Raw genomic sequence first — 24,859 nt, 5'->3', positions numbered from 1 at the left:
TCCCCCCTTTTTTAGCTAGAACATCTTAGCCATCTGCTGCCAATGTATGGCTTCCGCCTCCAATAGCTCATTTAACTCCCTCCTTGCCTGAAAATAACGTCTCATGTCATCAGGAAGCACGCGACCAACCAGATTCGCAAGTTTCTGCTTGCATGCTGCAATCTGCTTCTGAAATCGCACCTTGTACTTCCGCCCCCATTGTTTCAGATTGCTAGCACAAGCTGAGAGCTTGTTAGACAAATTTCGACCCCTACCCTTCGCTCATCCTTCCTTCACCAACTCCTTAAATTGCGGATTCCGAAGCCATTCCTGCTCAAAACGGAAGTGTCTCTGTACAGGTTCCCTAACCGAATAAGCAAACTCCATAAAGATAAGGGCGTGGTCCGAATACGGTGAGACAAGAGCCCTGAGATGATGGTTTGGGAACCTATCCCTCCACAAGCTGTTAATCAAAGCTCTATCTAATCTTTCTCTAACCCAAAATCTGGTTCCCCTACTCCTTTCCCATGTAAACTGGCTACCATGGATCAGAACATCGAGTAGCATATTCTCCACAATAGCAGTTTGAAAACTATGCATAAGACCCGACGGATAGGGAAGACCCCCCACTTTCTCACTATCATCCAGAATACAATTAATGTCCCCAATCATTAAGAGCGAAAGAATCGAACAGGAACAAATCTGACTCATGAGATACCAGGAATAGTTGTGGTTGCTTCGGTTTGCAAATCCATAAAAACCCACCAGCCGCCAATCCCCCACCTCAGCATCGTAGACCTGAACCTCAATATGGTGATCCGAATAGGTTTTAATCGATGCCATACCACCCTTCTTCCAAAGTAGAGCAAGCCTACCACTTCTACCCCTACAATCCATAATGAAAGACCCTTCGAACCCAAGTTTCCTCTTTAATCCATCAATACACGAACCAGTAACAAAAGTCTCAATCAGAAAAATTAAGTCTGGTTTACTTAATTTCACAAGCTCACCAAGTGCCCGAACTGCCCGAGAATTACCCAATCCTCGGAAGTTCCAAACTAGGCAACTGATAATCCTCGGCGGGCCTGCTCCTCAAATCGCGCCACTACAGTATCAGGTGAAGATGAGGAATCTATGGCTACCCCAGAAACCGTCGTCTTCGGAATGTTGAGACCCAAACTAGAACTAGAACCTTGCAATTACTGTACGATGGCCTGAACTGACCGTGATGGTGGATTTGCCCGCCTGCGTTTATGATCCTCGGTCAATTCAAGGCCCTCATCGGCACTGTCAACTGACATCTCCTCTCCCCCACCATCATGTGCTACTGAAATCCCCTCAGCCCCATCCCTCACCGACTGCATCCCCTGCACAGTAACCTTTGGCTGACCCACCCCTTCATTCTCCTTCCCCTTTTCCCGGCCATCCACTCCAGCTACCTTAGGTCCGACAGCTTTACTACTCCCCCCCACTAGCATTCCTCCCTCCTGACGGTTTTCCCACTACCTGGCCTCCTGGTTCCCTCAGCCACGGAACGTTTGTCACATCCCCTAATCTTCTTACTGGGGCCTTCAGCCAATCTCCCCAATCCCTCGATATCTGTTCTGGTTTAAGAGCAAAATTTTTCTCACAGTACCTGTCTGTATGACCAAGTAGCCCGCAGATTTAACAAAAGTTGCTTAATCTTTCATACTTGAAGGAGATATAAGCCCAGTCCTCCTTACCTCTATGGATCTTCTTCATTCTTTTCAGTGGTTTCCTCACATCGATAGAGACCCGAAGCCTCATAAAAGTTCTTTTCATACCCACATTGTTATTGAGATCATACTCCACAAACTTTCCAATGAAATCTCCAATTTGCCAGCCCACTCCCTCTGACATAGACCCTATTGGTAAATCATAAATTTGGACCCAAAAATCCGCAGTGTTCGGCTCAACCAGCTCCGGAGAGGATTCATCCTTCCACTCAGCGAGGACCAACAAATAATTATCAAACGACTAAGGACCCCCAGCCAACACACGAGTTCTATCAATATCATGGTAGAATTCAAAAACATACCTGTTAGTGGCCATTTCAGAGATTGCCACTCCCCAACCAGGTCTCCAAACAGTAGCCAGTTTGGCCTTCATAGCCACATAGTTTATAGCACGATCCGTCAGGAACCTCCCTACCAGGGACAACCCCGCATTTTTTGCAATTGGATTCGACGACAGACCACTGAGGTCTAACTCCTCCTCCTCTCCATCCGATAGCGATAGGCTTTTCAGAGGACCATCCACCTCAGCCATAGTATATGAGTAAAGATAGACAACACTAGAAGCAGGAAAATAACCAGCAAAGATGCACACACAAACACAGGAGCCTAACAAGAATGAGGGCTAATTCTGAAACGGCTAAAACTCCACAGCTACAAAACACGGTGAAACCAAAACGCAACAGAAGGAGAAAACCAAAGGCACAACATAGAAATGGGCAACACAAATCAATCCAAACCAGCAAACACAATCCTGAACCAAAGAATAATCGGGGGAGCAAGATCGTACTACGATAAATCACTCACCAGGGAGCGGTAGACAACACCCTCACAGGCCAGCAGGGGCGGCGGAGAGATGACAACTGACGAAATAGACCGGCAGTTACGAATGGCGGGCGGAAGCAGCAGTGGCGTCGGCGTAGTATACAGGGCGTTCCTGGGTTTTAGGTTGCGCGGCGTCATTTTTAGAATATACCTCGATTAATTTTCATTCAACAAACTTTTTTTTATTTTACTTTTATTTGATAAACTATTTATCTATAAATTAATTGTACTAGGAAAATTAGGGACCAAATTCACACTTTATAATCCCTTTTCACCGTGACTACTACTAGAAAACATTATAAATTTCACATGTCATCCTTAATTTTCAGTCTATTATTGATGTATATAATGTACAGTATATGTTGCTTTTAAGAGCATATACACCATATGGAAGTAGAGAAAACTTTAAATAAAAATGTTAATCTACTATTAATTTTAAGTTATTTAGATAATCAATTAAATTAGGTCTGTAATAGTTTTTATATTAATCTCTGACACACTTCGCACGCGAATGCTCTCTCAACCACTTGATCTAAGAAAACATGATACCATGTTATGGGATCCATTGAACTAAAATATTAAGCTAATAGTTGATGTACAATAATAGTTTTTATATTAATCTTTGACATGCTGTTGTTGTATTCTGTTTAATTATTAGTGTTTGGTAAAAATGTAATTGCATATTGTTGTTAGTATGTAAAATGACTAATGTGGATATATTTTAAATCAATCCATAAATTAATATATAAATTTAATTCTAGAAATAATCTATATTATTAAATAATAACTACAATAGTAATAAAAATTTATAAATAACTTTATTTTTTCATAAATATCTATATATTGAAATTTAAGCTGCTATAAAAAAAATGCTACAGTATTTGTTCATTTTGAAAGCTTGAACCAATCCGATTTCTTAAATCATTCATCTGAATTGTTCCAGTTTCCTTATAATTTTCATTTATATCAATATCGATCTGAATTAATCAATGAGTTGTATGATACAAAATTAGGATATTCATCTAAACGTTTAAATCCCGGATCTTTTAATGCAATTCTTCGAATATAATTATATAGTATCATTGAAGCAATCATAACATCTCTTTGTGTAGAAAATGCATACCAACGCTCGTAAAATTCTCCACCTAGCCTTCCAAACACAAAAAATACGTTCAATACAATATCTAAGAGATGAATATCAACGATTACCCTCTTGATCGACCACCACGTTGAAAATCAGGAAAATGATATTTTGTTCCCTGATATAATACAAGATATCCTTCAAATTATGGATATCCAACATCCACCAAATAACACTTCTCTATATATATTCTAAAAAAATAAATAAATAAAACAATATATGATAATGTTGCCCCCACAAAATAATTTTTATTTTATTTTAAGTTTATGTAAATAGAAAGCTTATAGTAAATTTAAAATAAAGTTCAGGAAACATGGTTCACACGCCGTGTGATCTGTATATGTTATTAGATACACATGTCAAATGTCACTCCACACGACGTGTGGAGTGAAGTCTGAACTTTCTATCCATAAAAATTTAATTCACACGATGTGTGGCTTAGCCACACACTATGTGAAACTTAAAACAATAACTTATAAATGCGTGTAAAGGAGCCACACGGACACATGCCGTGTGGGACAGAATTCCAACAACTATTCAAGTATGGTTAACAAAACAGGACAACCGGGACGCATCAACAAGCACTAAAGGAACCAAGAGCTCACACTTGAAGTCTGACACATCATCTATACACGTGCACAACAACCCATTACCAACTAATCCAAGAAAATAGGGAAGAATGGGTTGAAATGGCAAAGATGGGGGAGTGAATTAAGGAGAAGTGTGATGAATGTTAGTAGTGAACAAAAGATGAGAGAAAGATTAGGAAAGTGGGCATCCTGTACAACCAACAAACCATCCTAAAACAATGTAAATATGACCTAAAGCACCCGTCCAAACCCCAACCAACAATCCAAACATACCTACACTATGTCAAAATTACTTTAGCTTTTGTTCTTCATTTTTCCTAAGTTTCCAGTTCCAATTTCATTCTAAAAGCGTCTTTTTTACCTCAATTTACTCTTTAGCAACCCGTTTTTAAGTTTGTAATCGTCCAGTTTCAATCCCGAGTCCAAAAGTTAACAATTGCAAATCTTAAAATTCAATAAAATAACTGTGTCCATTTTTCTGCAATTTTCCTAGCAAATTTGTTTTTAAATATTAGACCCTTTACGTCTCGTTTTGGCCCTCTATTTTTATATATACTCTTCACTCTAGCTTTTCATTTTTCCTGATTTCGTATTCAGAAATCCATTTTACAAGCCATTCTTTGCACCTTAAAATATACATCTGATTGTGACATTCGAATATATTTTCATTTGAATGTGGAAAAGTATAAAAGATATAATTTGTAAATATATAACTTAGGTTGATAATGAAACTTGAATTGTTTTAATTAGAGTTTATATGAAAAAGTTACGGTTAGAACATGGAGAATTATCAAATCTATCAATTGTTAGACATGAGAGAGAGAAAACTGAGTTCAGCTCTGTTTCGACTCCAATATCCATCAAAATGGATCTGAAACTAAAATAACATGAAATATATGATGTTAACCCTCCTAAGAACATTAGAACACATATAAATATGTTTTAATCTATTCCAAAATGAATCAACTAAGATAGAATATTCTAATTCTAACAATCACAATCACAAATTCAAACTGGAATACTACTCTATTTAAACTTCATTTTTTAATTCAAAAATTATGAAAATATAAGATTACTAACCTGTCAATGTTCATAAAAAATCTCTCTAACACCCTCTTTTATCTTTAAAATGAAATGAACAATCAAAATGTCAAACTTAGGTAAATAAAACTAAATATGAAATTTATTATCCAAACTTAATTGGATCATAATAGAACCGAAATAAAAAAATTTAATTTTCTCTTTAGAAGGATTATGAATGCGTGGGTGCAATTTCAAAATATGGAGATCCAAAGAGTGGAGAAGAAAGAAGGTAAACGTGGATCAATTTTTACTTCCCAAATAAGAAATAAACGATAAGAATAGTTTAAATTTTCTAAACTTTGAATTAGAATTAAAAGGTAATTAAGCCTTTTAAGTTTTTGGAATTTAATTTCTTGAGAAAGTTAGTCCTCATTATAAGTACCATAGAATATATTGAATTTCAGAGTTTGAAGATGTTACTTTTGTTCGAAGTGAACTATATAGTTATATATGGCGTAATGAGTTAATTCCATGACAGATAATTCATCTTTATATTCAATAAATTTAGTTTCTATTTTTTTTAGGTAAGTATAAATCAATCAAATATCCATAAATTTGTAGAGTGGACCCTTAATATTTCATTGTGTAAATATAAAAACTTTGGTGAATTGTAAATGTAGAAATAAAAGATTAGGATATGAAAAATGTAAAAAGAAGCATTGATGATGGAAGTACAAAATGAGGTATAGAGATGTTGTGTTGGAGAAAACATACACAAGGACAATGGAGAGACCACACCCACACCATGCTCTCATATTTCCTTTTTAATATTAAAATAAAAGACAATTTCTTGAATATAATAACCAATAAAAAGACAGCTTGTTCTGACACCCATCTGCCCAAAGTAAACTATATTTTCAAATATTTTTAATTCAAATTCATGGAATGATTGATCTTCTTCTTCTACATAAATAAATATATGTTTCACCTTTAGGTCTACTCAACGTTTCTCAGCTTTTGCTGCTCTTCTTTTTTTCTTTTCAATTATGATGTTCGCATAATATAATCTATACATTTGCACTTAAATTACAACATTCGCACTCCCTAAACTATGACTTAGAGGGTGTTTGTTTCAGCTTTTCGAAGAAGCGTTTAGCGTTTCACTCCAAACCGCAGGAAATATAGCGTTTGGTTAGGTTTATATAACCGCAGCGTTTAGCATTTTTTTCTGGAAACTGTTACGTTTTGGAGCGTTTCACAAAAAAGCTCCTAGGGCCTGTTTGGTTTAGCGGTTAAAGAGTGTTTGTTTTAGCTTTTCGTATGAACGTTTAACGTTTCACTCGAACCGCAGAAAAGATAGCGTTTGGTTAGGTTTATATAACCGCAGCGTTTAATATTTTTTCTGAAATCTGCAGCGTTTTGGAGCGTTTCACGAAAAACTCCTATTTGGAGGTTTTCATAAACAGCTATTTGTAGTTATTTGTTGTTGACAAAATTATCCTTTTTATTTCCACAAAATATGTTTATTTTTTAACATAACATTTGTTGCGTTCAATAAATTTTAAATTTTTTATATAGATTATTTTTATTAATTTGTATAATACATTTTTTTTTTATTTTATATCATGATAAGGTGCAAAAATACCTCATTCATTTATAGCTAGGAGTAATTTTACCTTTAACGTCTAAAATGATGCAATTATACTCCTAATGTTGGCAGCCAAAATCAATTTTACCCATAACATTGACAAGTTGGGTCAATTTGAGAAATAATAATTGAACTTTTTATATAAGCCGAGGGAACTATCGGGACACTTTGAAAGTTCATGAAGTTCATCGGATAAATGATGTATTAAGCCAATAAGAACTAAAATATCTATATGTTTTCTAATAATATTTGAAATCAACATAACTTGCCAATGTTAGGGGTAAAATTACTCTTAGCTGCCAGCGTTATGAGTAAAATTGCATCATTTTAGACGTTAAGAGTAAAAATATTCCTAGTTGTAAACATTATGGACATTTTTTCATATTTTTTCTTTTATAATTTCATCGTTGATTAATTTAAAACATGTCTATTTTAGACATTTTAAATCCGAACAGCAGCAATTCAATATAATTTTACCAAACATTAGTAATTAAACAGCTAACAGCTTACTGCAACTACAACACAGCTAACAGCTTACTGCAAACTGCAAACACCTAACATCAACCGCAACAGCTATTAGCTAACAGCAGTGGCGGAACCAGGACCCCGAATAACCCGGGGCTCAAACATATCAATAAAAAAAATTCAAAATTAACTGTGCGGTTGACGGTAAATTTTGCAAAGTCCAGCCCGTTAGGGCTGAGCAAATTTTTTTTAGCCTCCAACGCATTAAAACTGTAAAAATATTATCATTTTTTTTAGAAAACTAGCATTGAACTAATTGAATATTAAATATGTTTATTTTTTAATGGTAAATACATATTAAAAATAAGTTCAAAAGTGTTAAGAAAATAAAAATAAAGAGTCCATTTAAAAATAAAAACTTTTTAAAATAAAATGAGGTTCAAGGGAATCGAACACATAATCTCTCAAATAAAAACAAACATCGTTAACCATCTCATCTACCTTTGAACATTGATATAATACTACATAGAGTCAATATAATTCTCTCCAAAATATTACGAGACACCATTACTAAAAATTTTTTTTCTCAATTCTCGGGCGGCCGGCCGGGGCTGGAGTCCCCCCAACCCCCCTGGTTCCGCCCCTGTCTAACAGCTGTACCAAACGGGCCCTTAGTTAATAGCTGTTGCGGTTGCTGTTAGCTGTTTGCAGCTACAGTAAGCTGTTAGCTGTTTGTTATTAGCTGTTTAATTACTAGTGTTTGGTAAAATTATATTGAACGGTTGGTGTTTGGATTTAAAATGTCTAAAATGGACATGTTTTAAATTAATCAACGATGAAATTATAAAAGGAAAAATGTGAAAAAATGCCTATAACGTCTACAACTAGGAATAATTTTACTCATAACGCTTGCATCTAAGAGCAATTTTACCCCTAACATTGGCAAGTTGGGTCGATTTCATATATTATTAAAAAATATAGATATTTTATTTCTTATTATACACCAATTGTACATACCAGTGGTTCTAACAAAGAGATTTCATATTTTATGTGATTTAATAATAAAATTGAAAATTAATATTTATTAAATCGATGAAATATTGAAAATTAGGGGTATAATCGCACCATTTTAGATATTAAGGGTAAAATTGCTCCTAGCTATAAATGTTGGAAGTATTTTTGCACCTCATTCTATTATAAAATAAAATATATGTTACACAAATTAATAAAAATAATCTATATAAAAAATAAAAAATTTATTGAACGCAACAAAACGTTGTTTTTCCGGTAATTATGTTGTAAAAATATAAATAATGTTAAAGAACAAACATATTTTGTGGAAATAAGAAAGATAATTCTGTCAATAACAACTAACTACAAACAGCTGTTTATGAAAAGCTCATATGGAGCTTTTCGTGAAACACTCCAAAACGCTACAGTTTTCAGAGAAAATGCTAAATGTTGCGGTTATATAAACCTAACCAAACGCTATATTTCCTGCGGTTTGGAGTGAAACGCTAAACGCTCATCCGAAAAGCTGAAACAAACACCCACCTATTTGGAGTTTTTCATAAACAGCTGTTTGTATTTATTTGTTATTGACAAAATTATCCTTCTTATTTTCACAAAATATCTTTATTCTTTAATATTATTTATACTTCTACAACATAATTACCGGAAGAACAAGGTTTTGTTGTGTTCAATAAATTTTTTCTTTTTTATATAGATTATTTTTATTAATTTGTGTAAAATATTTTTTTATTTTATAATAGGATAAGGTGCAAAAATACCCCAAATATTTATAGCTATGAGCAATTTTACCTTTAACGTCTAAAATGATGCAATTATACTCCTATTATTGGCAGCCAAAAGCAATTTTACCCCTAACATTTACAAGTTGGGTCAATTTGAGAAACAATTTATCAAATTGTATTATTGTTCATGAATATTGTCATCTACATTTCACATGTGCAACATTTTTTTAAGAAAATAAAAATATATATATTATCTTTTGTACAAATTGGACAAAAAAGATTCAAATATTTCATCGAATTTATAAATATTAATTTTTCAATTTTATTATTAAATCACAAAAAAATACAAAATCTCTTTTTTAGAACTACTGGTATGTGTAATTGGTGTAGAATAAGAATTAAAATATCTATGTTTTATAATAATATCTGAAATCGATCAAACTTGTCAATATTAGGGGTAAAATTGATCTCAGTTGCCAGTGTTATGGGTAAATTTGCACTATTTTAGACGTTAAGAATAAAATTATTCCTAGTTGTAAATGTTATGAGCATTTTTTCACATTTTTCCTTTTATAATTTCATCGTTGATTAATTTAAGACATGTTCATTTTAGACATTTTAAATCCGAACAGCAACAGTTCAACATACTTTTACCAAACACTAGTAATTAAACAGCTAATAACAAACAGCTAACAGCTTACTGCAACTGCAAACAGCTTACTGCAACCGCAACAGCTATTAGCTAACAGCTGAACCAAACAGACCCTTAATCCGTAGATCAGGGAAAGGCGGGTATATATTACACATATCATCATAGATTTAAACTTTTGACTTTTATAAACATTCGATTATAAATGTAAACAATATTAAAATTATTTTAAATCATATTTTTCATGGAATTATTATTTTCAGTTTTTCAAATCATATTTTTAAGAATATTTCTTTTTAAATAATCATTTTCTCTAAATGTAACGATTTCAAAATAAAAAAGTTAAAACTTAATGTTGTTTAAAATATAATGATATGAACTCTATGTGAAGTATTATTATCTATTGTTAAGAGATTTTTATAATGATAAAAAACAAAGTTAGAAGTTTTTTTTATATGTCTGGATTTTGAAAGTAAGGTACCATAAAGCAAGTAAGTTTAAATTGGGAGACTATGAGTGTAATTTAGCCAAGAAAGGATGTACCTAGTCTGACTAAAATAAAGGAAAAGGTAAAGACAAAGCTTAAATAGTAAAAATGGTTAAAGAGAGAAAGTGTCTCAGCTGTAATTCTTGTAGACATAATTGGAACTCATCAAAATAGCATCCATTTGATGATCCAACATAAAACAAAAGGATGGAAGCATTCTAATTTTATATACATGCTCATGTGTCAATGCAAATCAGCCTAAAACCTCCCATATCCCTTTCGGAAGGAGGGCTCAAGATCTAATAGCGTCTCTAGTGGTGATAACATCTAAATCTAAATGGTATACCACCTAGACACAAATCACATCCAAAAGTGACCTCTGATCAAAACTTGTTACTTCATAATTTTTAGGGGTTAAATGGAAAATAAAAATAAAACTAAAAGGATAGGATTCGATATTTGGAAAAAAGAAAGTGACTTTTTAGATGCTGCTTATCGATGGGGTGAGCATCGGTTCGGTTCGGTTACTAACCGAACCGAATTGTCAGTTAACCGAACCGAAAATTGTTTTATTTTCATAACCAAACCGAATAAGTTTGGTAACCGAATTTGATTTAACCGAAAATTTTCGATTCGGTTCGGTTACCGACCGAATAACAAAAAACTCAAAATATTTAATTTTTTTGTACATTTTTATTTAATTATTTTCAAATAATATCCTTGTACAAAAGTTACAATTGAATAAATTAAAGGCTACTAAACCAAAATATATGTATACAAAGATAAAAGTGTATTTTTTAGGGTTAAACTTTTTATTTATATATATATAAAGATAAAATTATATTTTAAATATGTATATATGAAGTTCGGTTCGGTTATCGGTTACACTGATATTTTTTTTCAATAACCGAACCGATAACCGATTACCAAATAAAGCTAAAATTAAAACCGAACCGAACCAGAATGTTAAAATAACCGAACCAAACTAAAATTTCGATTCGGTTATCGGTTACTGGTTATTTTGCTCACCCATACTTATTGAGACTCCAGATACATCTCATCGGGCGGCTCACTGATGATCACTCTCTTATGTTTCGACTGATTATTGTGAATTGTAAAGTTTGTTACTCTTTTTGTCAACAAACTAAATTGAATTACAAGCTCTCTAATGCTCGTTGACAATTCTACCATGTAAAGTAACAATGAAAGTAGTTGCACTAAAGATGCTCTTAGCACCAATTCAAACAATTAGATGGCACCATCTTGGCTTAGACTTAAAGGGTAAGATGATGACCCTGTTTGGTATTGAGAAGTTTTGGATAATATTAAAAGTTTAGACCATTTTGAAAAAACTTTTTGGGTTCAAATCTCTAATTTTGAAAAAACTAGTTTTAAGAGTTTTTCAATTAGTTTATTGCTACATTTCTTTTAAAAGACATTTATATCCCTAATTATACTACTCTTATCCAAACAAATGCTGTTTTATTCCTTTGCTAAGAATAAACTAATAACACTAGCTACATTTTAGTAATAAATGTTAATTAATAAATCTATATTTACTATTATGTTTTTAAAAATTATATGGATTAAAATTTACTATCATAGAAACTTTCAACCGATTCCAAAAGATCTTTATAGGCATTGTACTAAGTTTAAGTCTTGTATCGTTTTTGTCTCTAGCATGGATGTGATGAAGTGTTCGTTCGTGATCCAATTGAACATTTGGATAGATTCAGGCAAAATTTGCTGATACCAGTAAGCAACAACCTCCTTAAGTGTAGTAGGAAAGAGCCTACACATAAGAGCATTTGTGCCGTGGTAGTTTCTAAAGACTTATGGATTTTTTTTGGCGTGCACAGTGGGATCTGTTAATCCATCATATTCCTTTAATAGGCATGGGTTTGATTAGAATTTCTGCACAAAATGGTGAGCCGATGTCCGTTATTTTTAGGGATTCTAGAGTCAATACCGACATCTGCCATACCAATCCGAAGTTCCTTGCGAAAAAGCTTGTACATTTCCTATTTGAGAAGAAGAGTCTCACCATATCTAATTCTTTAATTAATCTGGTTTGAATTGTTGTTGGTCGTTAGATCTTGGACCTAAAGCTTTGAGGCGGTTCTCATTTTGATTTCTATAATGAGATTTGATAGAGTTTTGACGGGTAGTCTTCTTATGATCTAGATTCATTAGAGTAGTGACGATGCTTGAGAGGTGATGTTTTGGAATGATGACACATTTGGTGGCAAGAAATGGATTCTCGTCCTCTTGATCTACCTCTAGTTCCATCTTAGTGAGAATCTGAATATAAAGCCTTTTTTCACGAACAAGTATGAATAATATGATATCTAGTAGAACAAGCAATGAAATCTTTACTACTAGGCGTTTGTTTACTTCCCTTGTCTCATTCAGCTCCGTTATTATCGTTTGTATCTCCGAGGTAATATTCGACTATAAGGATATCGATAGATTATTGTTCTTGGACTGAACCCACATTATAGAGTAGATGCTTGTTAATCTCATTCATGAACTTCCTTTGCTCTAGATTTAAAGAGCCCAAATAGACCTCAATTTTCTATGGTGTAACCTAAAAGGGTTCTAGCGAGATGTCATTGGCATCCACAAGTGATCCATTCCTTGATGGTTGAGTTGACGTCGAAGGAATGTTAGAGGATGTCCGAATCACAAAGATTTTTGAGTCACGACATCAATTTTTCTGATTTCACGCACACCTCAACAATTTGATGTGATACAATTTGACTTGGGTTTGATGAGACCCTTTGAATTCCTAAAATAAGATAGAAAAAGATAAAAAAAAAAGGATTGTATACCTGCTCCGCTGTCTAAGTTAGTGAGAAGAAGAGCTACTGAGTAGTGTGTGAAGCTTAGGTGAGCAAAGAGAATGGATTAAATACATTTTAGTGTACAATATACCGTGTATTTAAATTATAGAAGGGAATAAGTTGTATTTCATAAATCAAAGGAGATGTTCATATGACAGTTAGTCATTAGTGAGAGTCTACTGTTAATCAGAAACAGTTGTAACAACAACACTTGTGATTTTACAAATTACGGTATCAGATGCGGTTAAAAATGTTCGTGACGTTAAAGTTTTGACTGGTCTACGTTATTGTAAGGGAGAAGATAAGTCACTAATCCACATCCACATCCACATGTATGATATGATATATATTGATGGAAGTGGTAATGAATATAGGGGAGGAAGTTATTTAAGAAATGATTAAGAATAGAACCTGTAATAATGCATGATTGAAGAAATGATTAACGTAAGAGCCTGTAATCATGCATTATTAAGTTGTTAGGTGCTAAAATTGATGGTTAATTGTATCTATATTTAATTATATTTGCCCTTTTTGTTTTGTTTTTGAATTGTAGAAACCACTGACACTCCATAACTCTACAGAGAAAAAGAAGCCACACCACTAACAAGCAAAATGACAAAACACCATCTCACTCTTTCTTTCTACAAATATTAAGTATCCGCACCACCTTTATTTTATTTTATTATTTTTCCCCACAAACAATAGTGTTCAAAATGTTCACTAACAACAACTGTTTTCTAAAAGTTTTAAATTGGATTTTTTCTTTATATATCTTTTTAAATTAACACAAATTGAAGAAGCTATATATGCTAATAATCTATTTGGTTTTATTTTTTATTCTACAAATTTAATTTTGTTTATACAGAATGTATTGACATAGCGATGGATTTAGAAGTGAGGTAAATAGATTTAGAAATGATTAATGAGATTTAGTTGGAGAAATGAAATGTTAAGGAGTGTACACGTGCAGATGGTCGGGGTTTTGTTATTATAATATAGGCATAGGGGGAGTTTTTCCTCTCTACCTCTGCTACTTCTGAGTCTGCAGCACGAGTTACAAAGTGAACAAAAACAGTAATGGAAGAAACTGCACAAAATAGAAATTAAGAAACTAATAGAAAAAACAAGAAAACGACCCTTGTTCTTGCTTAATTTTAGCAGAGCAGAAGACATCCATACATTCACCTGGCCTGGCCTGGAGATGTCAACTCCTCTTCTCTTTCTGTTTCCTTTGTCTCTTCCCTGAAACCCCCCTCCCAAACATGGTTGAACAATCCTTTGACAGAACTCTTCAACAGGTATCTCTCTTTTTTCAAATGCTTTTCTTTTCTCTACATTCTATGCTTTTTCCCCCTTTTTTTGGGATTTATGAATTTCATTTTGGAGTTCGATTCCTTACTTGGCACAGGCTATTTTGGCTCTCAAGAAAGGAGCATACCTCTTGAAGTGTGGAAGAAGAGGGAAACCCAAATTTCACCCTTTTAGGCTTTCCACGGTACATGGATCTTTCCGTAAAGCAATTCATTTTTTTCACATACTCAATACCTGATTTACGTTGTTCACTTTTCTTCTCTAAAATGTATATAGTTAGTGCTGCCTTCTGTTTTCAGTTTTTGATTTTCTTTCATTTTCCCTTTTTATATTTCAGGATGAGAAGTATTTAATATGGTATTCCGGAGAGGAGGAGAAGCAATTGAGATTATGCTCGGTAAAGAAGATCATTACCGGTCAGAGAACTGTATGTATCCCCTCATTTTTTATTTTATTTTTTAAAATACCACTTTCTTTGCTCAGTTGATTCATTTATTCCTCTTGTTACAGGAAAATTTTCAAAGGCAACTTCAACCAGATAAGCAACATCAGTCATTTTCATTAATATATGCCAACGGAGAACGCTCATTAGACTTGGTAACTTCATCTAACCAATCTTATGTGCAGTTCATATTTCATGATTTCATTGTTTTTAATTTGATTCATCAACTTTCAAATAGATCTGCAAGGACAAAGCACAAGCTGATTCTTGGTTTATAGGCTTAAGAGCTGTGATATCAAGGTCTCACACTTCCAAGACTTTTACTCTTCTAAAAACTCAGCGTGCGGCACAAAGTTGTGTAAGTAGTCCAGCTGGTTATTTTAGAAGAAAGCATAATCTCGGGATTCAAGAACATGACACTGAATTTTCACAGGTTTTAAATATAATCTCACTTCTGGTTTCTTGCTGAAACTAACATATCTAATCTAATTGCACTAATTAATGTGCTTTTCTTTCTTATATCTCCAAGGTGCGCAGCTTATGTGGGAGTCCTACTCAATCATTTTCAGAGAGATGTTATTCTGATGCCTTATCAGTTTCTTCCAATAGCTTTTCTTTATCAGAATCAAGTTTTCTGCAAGTACATAATATGGTTGATGTTATAGGTCCAAATTCACCATACATTGAACCGAATCCTAAGAAATCTGCATCTAATTATGCATGCCCTGAATTCAAAAAAGATGCATCAGTTAGGTCTATTGCCCCTGCATATGGATCTCCGCAGATTGGAAAAACGGATGTTCTGAAAGATGTCCTGATATGGGGAGAAGGTGTTGGAGGAGGAAACATAGGGGGTACGGAACAAAAGATTGGCAATGGTAACCACAGTGGAGCACAACTTGACAGTCTAATGCCTAAATTATTAGAAGCAACAGCTATGCTGGATGTAGAAAGTATATGTTTAGGTGCAAAACGAGCTGCCTTAATCACCAAAAGGGGGGAACTTTTTTCCTGGGGAGACGGAAGTGGCGGAAAGCTTGGACATAAAGTTAATATGGATGTAAACTACCCGAAAGTTGTTGAATCCCTGGAGGGTCTTCATATAAAATCTGTTACTTGTGGCGAATATCAAACGTGTGCTCTCACAGATAGTGGCAAAATGTATGCATGGGGTGACAACATATATTGTGCTAATTCTGCTGATGAGGTGAGAACCCGAAACCAGTGGCTTCCGTATAAAATTTCCGGCCCATTGGATGGTATAACTATATCGAAAGTTTCTTGTGGCGAATGGCATACAGCAATTATATCGGCTTCAGGGCAGTTGTTTACATATGGAGATGGAACATTTGGTGCTCTTGGGCATGGAGATGTGAGAAGCGTTTTTCAGCCCAAAGAAGTTGAATCTCTGAAAGGTTTATGCGTCAAAACTGTCGCTTGCGGAACGTGGCATACTGCTGCTATTGTTGACATCATGGCTGATCGTTTCAAGTTTAATGCTGTTGGTGGGAAATTGTTTACATGGGGAGATGGTGATAAAGGAAGACTTGGGCATATTGATCCAAGAAAAAAACTTGTACCAACATGCATTGCACCACTTGTGGAATATGATTTTGTTCGGGTTTTTTGTGGAAGAATGCTGACTGTTGCACTTACAAATACTGGCAAGGTGTATACAATGGGAAGCTCGGTGCATGGTCAGTTAGGGAATCCGCAGGCCAAGGATAAATCAATCACAATTGTCGAAGGGAAACTTAAAGAGGAGTTTGTTAAAGAGATATCTGCGGGAGCCTATCACATTGCTGCACTGACATCCTTAGGACGGGTATATACTTGGGGGAAAGGTGCCAACGGACAGTTAGGATTAGGAAGTGTTGAAGATAGGAACTCACCAACTTTTGTTGAGGCTTTGAGAGACCGGCAGGTTGAGAGTATAGCTTGTGGATCAAATTTAACTGCTGCAATCTGTGTGCACAAATCTATATCTGGTACTGATCAATCTTCATGTAGTGGTTGTAGAATGCCCTTTGGACTTACAAGGAAAAAACATAACTGTTATAATTGTGGCCTTCTTTTTTGCCACGCTTGTAGCAGCAAGAAAGTTGCTAATGCATCCTTGGCTCCAAACAAAAGCAAATGCTCTCGTGTCTGCGATTTGTGTTTTAGTCATCTAGAGAAGGATAAACTTTCAGGTAGACGAGTAAAGCTAGAAAATAATGGTTCAAATCAGAAGCTGCCTTCACATATGGTGTTATCTAATGAGAAAGAATGCTCGGCCGAAGCAAACCCTCCAGTATATAACCTGGATATCCAAGTTTCTAACAGAAAGACTCTTAAAAACCAAGGGGAAAGTCAGCAGCATCTGGAAGCCGCATCTTCCTTTGCTGCATTGCCGAAATGGGGGCAGGTCTCGCGCCCTGCTGTGTTTGAATCACACCCTTCTGTTCAATCGATATCAAGTGGTTCTAGTGTTGTAAATATAGATGAAGGCATGGTGGAGTCAAACAAGATGCTGACTGAAGAAGTTGAGAGATTAAGAGCAGAGGTAATGGCTCCACATGATTTAGCGTGCATTTTTAGTTGTTCCTAATTGGAGCACCACATATCTAATCCTATTACACATGACATGACAGGCTAGGAGCCTTGAAATGCAATGCGAACTTGGAAGCCAGAAGATCCGAGAATGCCAAGAAACCGTGGAGAAAACTTGGTCACTTGCGACAGAAGAAGCAACTAAGCGCAAAGCAGCGAATGACATTATAAAAGTTTTGGCCTTACGGGTAATTTTTTTTTTGTCCAACATCAATTAGCATTTGAAGTTATTATGTTTAACTGCATATTAGCAAGTTATTTCCAAAAGGTGTTGATGATTAAGTAAAGTAATGTTGCAGCTTCATGGCATGTCGGAGAAAATATCAGCTGGAAGAGAATCAAAAGGTGTTACCCAGAATACAGGTTGGTCTAGAGATGTTGGGAGTCCTCAAGTGAAATTGGGAAAAGAGAGGCAAATAGATAGCTTATCAACCTCTCCAATAGTGTTCTCGAATACATTAAAAAGCATGGAAGGGAGAGGGTGGTGCCATGATAATGATAATGATAGAGTGCAAGGAAGTAAAGGATCAAGGGTGGAATGGGTTGAGCAATATGAACAGGGTGTATACATCACATTGACAGTTTTGTCGGACGGGCAAAAGGGGCTAAAGAGAGTGAGATTTAGGTAATTGTTTTCATCTTGTTCATCATCATCTTTTTGCCTCAAGTCAAGTGAAGAAATATTGATTAATGATTGTTGTGTTTTACAGCCGGAAACGATTCACAGACAAAGAAGCACAGAGATGGTGGGAGGAGAACCAAGGTAGAGTATACCACAAGTATGAGATTGATGGATATGTCAATTCAACTCAAAATCAGGCAAATACCTAATTATGATCACAATATTAGAAAAATATGTGGAAGTTAACAGGTAATCCCATCTCAAGTTAATGCTGGAGATGAGAAAAATTGATTGTAGTTGAATGTTTGATGCTTGATCAAATCGTATTAATAGATTGAATGCCCAAGGCAAAGGCAAAGGCAGGCATTTATCTGCTTATGATCATATGAAAAATTAATATAAGATGTTTCTAAGGCTATATAATTCGTAAGGACTACAAAGTTATTAAAACAGAAAATATGTTACAATTGAACGATGAGTTTTGTCATCATCACGGTTGGAGAAATGTTCATTAAATAATAATTTAAAGGGATAAAACCGTAACGTATAGAATGTTGTAATTGTGTTCCTAATGTTACCATATTTGGGACTTGTTTAGTTTAGCTGGTAGTTAACAATAGTTTTTGGTAAAATTATTGTTATTAGTATGTAAGATGTCTAATATAAATATATTTTAAATTAATCAACATATAAATTATAAAAATTAAAATTGTAATATTCAAATTAATAAAAATAATCTAAACAATTAAATAAAAATTAAAAACAATAATTTATGGAACGAATTAAAATTTTGTTCTTATTACGATAAAATTATAAAGATAGGAATACCATTTAATAAGAGATGTGTTTTGTGGAAATAAAAAAGATAATTTTATCAATATAAAATAAATATAAATAGTTGTTATATAAACATAACCAAACGCCATATTTTCTATGGTTTAGAGTAAAATCTTAAACGATGTTTCGAAAAGCGGAAACAAACTAAGAAAATTTAAACAAATTTGTTTAGTGTTATTTGATTTGTTATTAAATTGTTACATTGGACATTTCAAACATCAATTATGTTTAAAATATTTATTTTGTTATCAACACAGTTATAAATAACCTTTCAAAATGTCAATATTTAAATCTGTTATGTTATTAAAACAGTTAGAAACAGCTTGTTAAAATGTACGAAACTATTTCAGTTTATCAATAAACTTATTTAGAAGATTCGATGGAACGGTCGAATAACGTCAAATTAATTCGTTGAAATTTTATGTTAAGTAGGATAAAATTGATCTTGCTTGATAATATTAACGATAAATTATACATACGGTGGGATAAATATTTATTTAAAAAAGAAGATAAGGATAAATTTCCACCTAATCCCTAATTTAAATAACTATAAACAGCATGCAGAAGCAAAAGAAAAAGCTTGGGCATGTGGAAGCAAAAATAAAAGCTTGGGCCAATCCAAGCAAGTCCACAGAGATTGAAGCCTAGTACATGTATATAAATCAAATTCAGAAATAAGAGTAGAGAATAATAGGCTAGACTACATGTGGCTCTGATACCAATGAAGATATTAACGGCAATTAATCCATTTGAGATATACAGGTTCGGACATACCATATTGAATAGCAGAACCTGTATATCTCTCAGAGTAGCGGAAGCGGATCTTAGCACCACGATTTTGTACCACCGGTAACAGTAACATGCAATCATACAACGTTAGCTAAGAAAGACTAAATAATCCACAGACTAAAGTGAAGAGAGAGAGAGGAGGCACATGAAGCAAGAGGAGGCAACCTTTTTCTTTTATGTTTCAACCTTGTGTTGTGATTAGGGTTATAAGCCTATTTATAGGAAGCTAAAACTCTAATTCTGCATCTTTTAAGATGGGCTTGGCCCGTTCCATTTCGGGCGGGTCAGATTAATTAGATCCATACCCAATTAATCCTAACAATATACATATACACCATATATATGGGTTAGGCTATGCTTACTTTGTTTTTGACAAAGTAAGTTTTACTTTGTTTTTTCCTCCATTGGATGGTGATGAACTTTGACAAAGTAAGCTCATCTAATGGTAGAAAAAACAAAGTAAAACTTACTTTGTCAAAAACAAAGTAAGCATAGAAAACACTATATATATATATATATATAGTGATATATTAAATAAATTAATTTTCATGTTCTTCATTGACGAATCAAACTTCACGTTTACCGATTAAAAAAAGGAGAAAATTATAAAATTGAGTCAAATTAGAGGTGCATTTACATATATTTAGATCAATTACCTAATATATTATATATGTAGACTATTTATTTATTACTTTTCTAAAATATCCCAAATCTTTCATCTTCCTCTCTTCATTTCTTTTTACTGTGCAAACATTTCATCATTATTTCATCTTCCTCTCTTTGTTTCTTTCTTCTTGTGCGAATCGAAGGCATCGTTCATCTTCCTGTTTTTTCATCTTCATGTTTCATCTTAATCTCTTTGTTTCTTTGCAGGAACGATTTTTTCTACATTTATTTTATGTTTATTGTAGATTTCAATGTCAAAAAGTGCAAACTTATCCACTGGAGTAGTATTTTTTTTCTAGAAAATGACTTCGCAGAATTAGTTTGCTTTGCAGATTTCACAGTATGCGAAGCAAACTCATCCACTGAAGTAGTATTTTCTTCAAAAAAATGACTTTGCAGAATTAGTTTTCTTTGCAGATTTCGCAATATGCGAAGCAAATTCATCCACTGAAGTAGTATTTTCTCTAGAAAATGACTTCGCAGAATTAGTTTGCTTCGCAGATTTCGCAATATGCGAAGCAAACTCATCCACTGAAATAGCATTTCTCTCTAGAAAATGACTTCGCATAATTAGTTTGCTTCGCAGATTTCACAAAATGCGAAGCAAACTCATTTACGAGAAGTTGTACACGTTCCAGCTCAGTCAGAAGATTTCCATACCGCCTTTGCATAGTTTGTTTTAGTTCCATTTACTTCTGAGCTTCCTCACAAAGACCATTAATTCTATATAACACTGCCGATTTTCCTTGCTTTTGTAAAGCCTGAAAGCACTCCAATTAGAGTTTATTGTGGTACACTGGTGTTCATGCCATTGTTGGGGTTTACAGTTTAGGGAAAGCAAAAGAAAACAAAACATAAAACAAAGAAAACAATTATTTTTTATCATTATAAATCAGGTTAAACGGTAATTTTATTTTAAATAGTATTCATTCTAATCTAACTATTAACTTTAAAAAAAGACTAAACAGATAATGGAAAAAAAAAATCTATGGACGATATAGTTATTTTTAAAACATATGAATTAGTTAGTGTAATATTTAAAACCATATAGATTAATAAATTATTTATTTATTATTTACTATCTGATAACAGATGAATATAATTCTGCCACATGACGTCTAAGAGATGAGAACCAACTTTCAAAGAAAGAGAGCATGTGTCATCTCCTTAGTGAAATAGAATAGTATAACTGCGTATCAGGAAACTTGTCTCGAGAAGTCTCACTAGACACAATAAATGATCCAGTCGTTACCATGATCACGTACGATCCGATAATTAGGGACCTAGTGGGCTTGGGGAGTATCAGGCCCCGACATTTGAGCACACGTTCACCTGTCAACATGTGACACGTAGCACGCCCGCTACTCAACTGGTAACCGTGTTCTATAGCTCGACATCAATATAAATATAGTAAGTCCAGTTTAAAGTACACAAATTCATTCATTCTATTAACCTCATATTACAACTTTTCGTTACTGATTGTGACCATCCTCTAGTCCTTCCGTAAACTAACTTAGGTATCATAGCGGTTAGTCGGACAATGACCCCCATTTGACATTGTTTTTTGTACAATCGTAGGTTGACAAGTGGACTATCACAATTTAACGGCATCAAATTGGTGGGATGAGCGTAGACTGACACAACAGTGATTCGTTTGAATAATTCCATTGAAATTACTTATTATGGGGTTCTTAATGACATAATAGAGTTGGATTATTACAAAAAAAAAAAATTAGAATTGTGATTTATATGATTGGGTTGATGTTAGTTCGAGGGGTGTCACAAAAAGGATGAAATTGGTTGCACTTTGGTTAATTTTTCTAGGTTAATCCACAAAGGTGATCATTTGGAAGATGATCCTTTTGTTTTCTCATCTTAAGCAAAACAAGGTTTTTGTATGTATAAGATCCAAAGCATAAAGATTGGTTTTAAGTGGTCCATACAAAACCAAAAGATCTACATGATATATGTGCTTCTACACAACTTGAAGATGAAGATGCATACACTCAATGTATGCCCCCATAACATGACTTCAACTGTTGATCTTAATAAGCCTCTAAATTGGGCCAAAAAGGATGTTGAAGAACATGACTTTTGATTTTTGAAATTGTATGCTTTTTGTTTAATTTTTCCATTTTAAGCATAATTTCTGCAGCAAAACTCATTGCTGCTTCTTTTGGTAGGCATTGTTCTTTCTTAATCTCATCTTTACCTCTACTCTCTTATTAACTTTGTTGTTTCTTTTGCTAGGTTATCAACATCTACTGTTTGTCCTTTCTATCTATACAATTAACCTCTATTTTCTTCCATTGAACGATGGAGCTATGTGATATTAAAAGTAACCGTTCATATGGTTCACTGAGTCTTTCAGTAAGAGAATCAAATGTAATTTCTTAGGATAAGATTGGATTGCATTCTTTTACTGTTGTTGAAAAGTTATTGTAGGTACTTAATATACTCAAAGGATCAAGTTTTTAGAGTATGCACTTATGTTGTTACTCTTACCTTCTTTATACCACTCACTTTTTTTTTTTAATCTTTATAAGAAGTATTTAAGTAACTAGCTTGCAAGATACTGTTAGTTCTGCTTATGGCTACCCTTCTCTATATGCTTTGGTAAGATTCAAACTTTTAAATAACCAACTCATGTTGTAATCTGTAAATGGTGGAAACTAACCCTATACCAATTTATAGTACTGCTTTGTAGTGCATTAAACAATTCGTGTGAACTGCGAGAGTGTGACTTTGGCTAGGTATTTCCTGCTTTTAATCGTTATATCCAGTTAATACATCTTTATGGAGTTCATTAGAGTTGCAACTTTGACTAAAGAAAAAGAGCATATGCATTACAAATTCTTAATGGAACGATTGAATATATCGGTACCTATTGTACTTATTAAGACATTTTCATTGTGTTGGACTAATATGAACTTTCTAAAATTGCATATTGACAAAAGAATGGATTCACATCTTTGGTGTCTGGAAAAGTTGGATGCTGGAAGGTTCATTCGAGGAATGTAGGCTGGTCAACTGTAGAAATACTTTAGTAAGTAGTTACCCTATTCAGAATTATAATTGGGATAATATTTGCCAATAATTTTCTTTTTTACTTATGATAACTAGTGGTGAATTTCCGATCAGCTTTCTTCCCTGTGAGGGCGTCGTTGGGTTCGACGGGGGAAGCTCCGATGCCAAAGTCAGTATGGAAAATGGAGAATAAACTATATTGACAAGGTAGGGTTTAGGAGAGAGAATGAAAATGTGTACCTCAATAGCTTGGGGTGCAAGCTATTTATAGTCATTTGATCGTAACTTCCAGTAACCCGAAAGTCCCCATTAATGCCTCATTAATGGCGGTTACGGATCTTCCTTAAGTGTGGCCGTTAGCTCATTAACGTTCCATTAATTGCCTTTATTGGGAATTAGCTCTACCGTTTGGCGGGTGGATCAAGGCATAATGGCGGATCTCACGTAGGTTTGACTACGGATAATGTGTGGCGGAATCCAGGTGATCCGCCATTTGGATGACTTGCTTGATACGCCATTGCTTCCTTGGCGCTCTCAATATTCTGCCGTTTTGGTAAATATCCTCTTTGATCCCATGGAGAATATCTCGATGTTATCAACTTATATTCTTATTGACCATTTATTCAGAATTATGTATGGAAATATTTGCGGACATGACAGGACAAGACAATATCACTGTTTCTGTTCTTTAATGTTTCTAGATACCAAAACTTAGAATTGTGTTTCTAGAATCTAACTTCTAGGTAAGTGGACTACTTTGATGATATTTAAACTTCTATGTAACTTGATACTTTGATGCTACTTAGAATCAGACTTCTATTTAAGCAGAGCCTAATTTGAATGTAACATGTTTCTTTGGGATTGGATGTACATAATCAAATTTTTGTGATGCTTTTACTAATTGATATCTTTGGACGCATGTTGTTTTGATAATTGTAATTTGGAGATTCATGGTGAGTTTTGAGTCCGGATTGGCTCATTCATACATAGGGTCCTCTAATTTGTGTTTCATTCATTGTTGTTGTTGTAATATCATTGTTCGTGCTGCTTGTGCTAGCTTAAAAATTGAAGAGAAATATTATACCAAATTAGAGCCTATTATAGCCCCCATTTCACGATGTTAGTTGAAATTGCTCTTACTAATCTATTTAGTTTTGTTTGTGCAGTATTATTATAAATTGATAAACTGTTCTAAACTTGAAGGCTCTGGATCAGTAGAAGATTTGCAAGAGAAGGAAAGAGAAGTGACAGAAAAAGAATTTGACTCAGAAAGGAGGGGAAGTAGCTAATGTTTACAATTCAGTTTAGCAAAAAAAAAATGATTGATAACATCGAGATATTATTTACGGGACTGAAGGGGATATTAACCAAAACGATCGTGTATTCAGACGATCGGGAGAGCTATGGCGTATCAA

The 24,859-nt window shown here is 34.0% G+C and overlaps 1 protein-coding gene across 1 annotated transcript; it reads left to right on the top strand.

Moving 5' to 3' along the window:
- The first annotated feature begins 14,147 nt into the window (after positions 1–14,147).
- On the top strand, positions 14,148–18,620 carry LOC136203268 (PH, RCC1 and FYVE domains-containing protein 1). Its single transcript, XM_065994390.1, has 9 exons — positions 14,148–14,456; positions 14,567–14,653; positions 14,807–14,896; positions 14,980–15,066; positions 15,150–15,344; positions 15,441–17,456; positions 17,545–17,691; positions 17,803–18,128; positions 18,214–18,620. Exons 1-9 carry the CDS (start codon positions 14,421–14,423, stop codon positions 18,332–18,334), a joined length of 3,105 nt encoding a protein of 1,034 aa, XP_065850462.1. The 5' UTR covers positions 14,148–14,420; the 3' UTR covers positions 18,335–18,620.
- The last annotated feature ends 6,239 nt before the right edge of the window (positions 18,621–24,859 follow it).

Source organism: Euphorbia lathyris, chromosome 1 (genome assembly GCF_963576675.1).
Source record: "Euphorbia lathyris chromosome 1, ddEupLath1.1, whole genome shotgun sequence".
NCBI classification, from domain to species: Eukaryota; Viridiplantae; Streptophyta; class Magnoliopsida; order Malpighiales; family Euphorbiaceae; genus Euphorbia; species Euphorbia lathyris.
This window is presented reverse-complemented; position numbering and strand designations above follow the sequence as displayed.

What these genes read in the sequence shown, in the direction of transcription:
- LOC136203268 (XM_065994390.1), top strand. Translation starts at nt 14,421, where the DNA reads ATGGTTGAACAATCCTTTGACAGAACTCTTCAACAG. An exon ending in TTGACAGAACTCTTCAACAG is followed by an intron (nt 14,457 to 14,566) that starts GTATCTCTCTTT and finishes TACTTGGCACAG; the next exon opens with GCTATTTTGGCTCTCAAGAA. An exon ending in ACCCTTTTAGGCTTTCCACG is followed by an intron (nt 14,654 to 14,806) that starts GTACATGGATCT and finishes TTTATATTTCAG; the next exon opens with GATGAGAAGTATTTAATATG.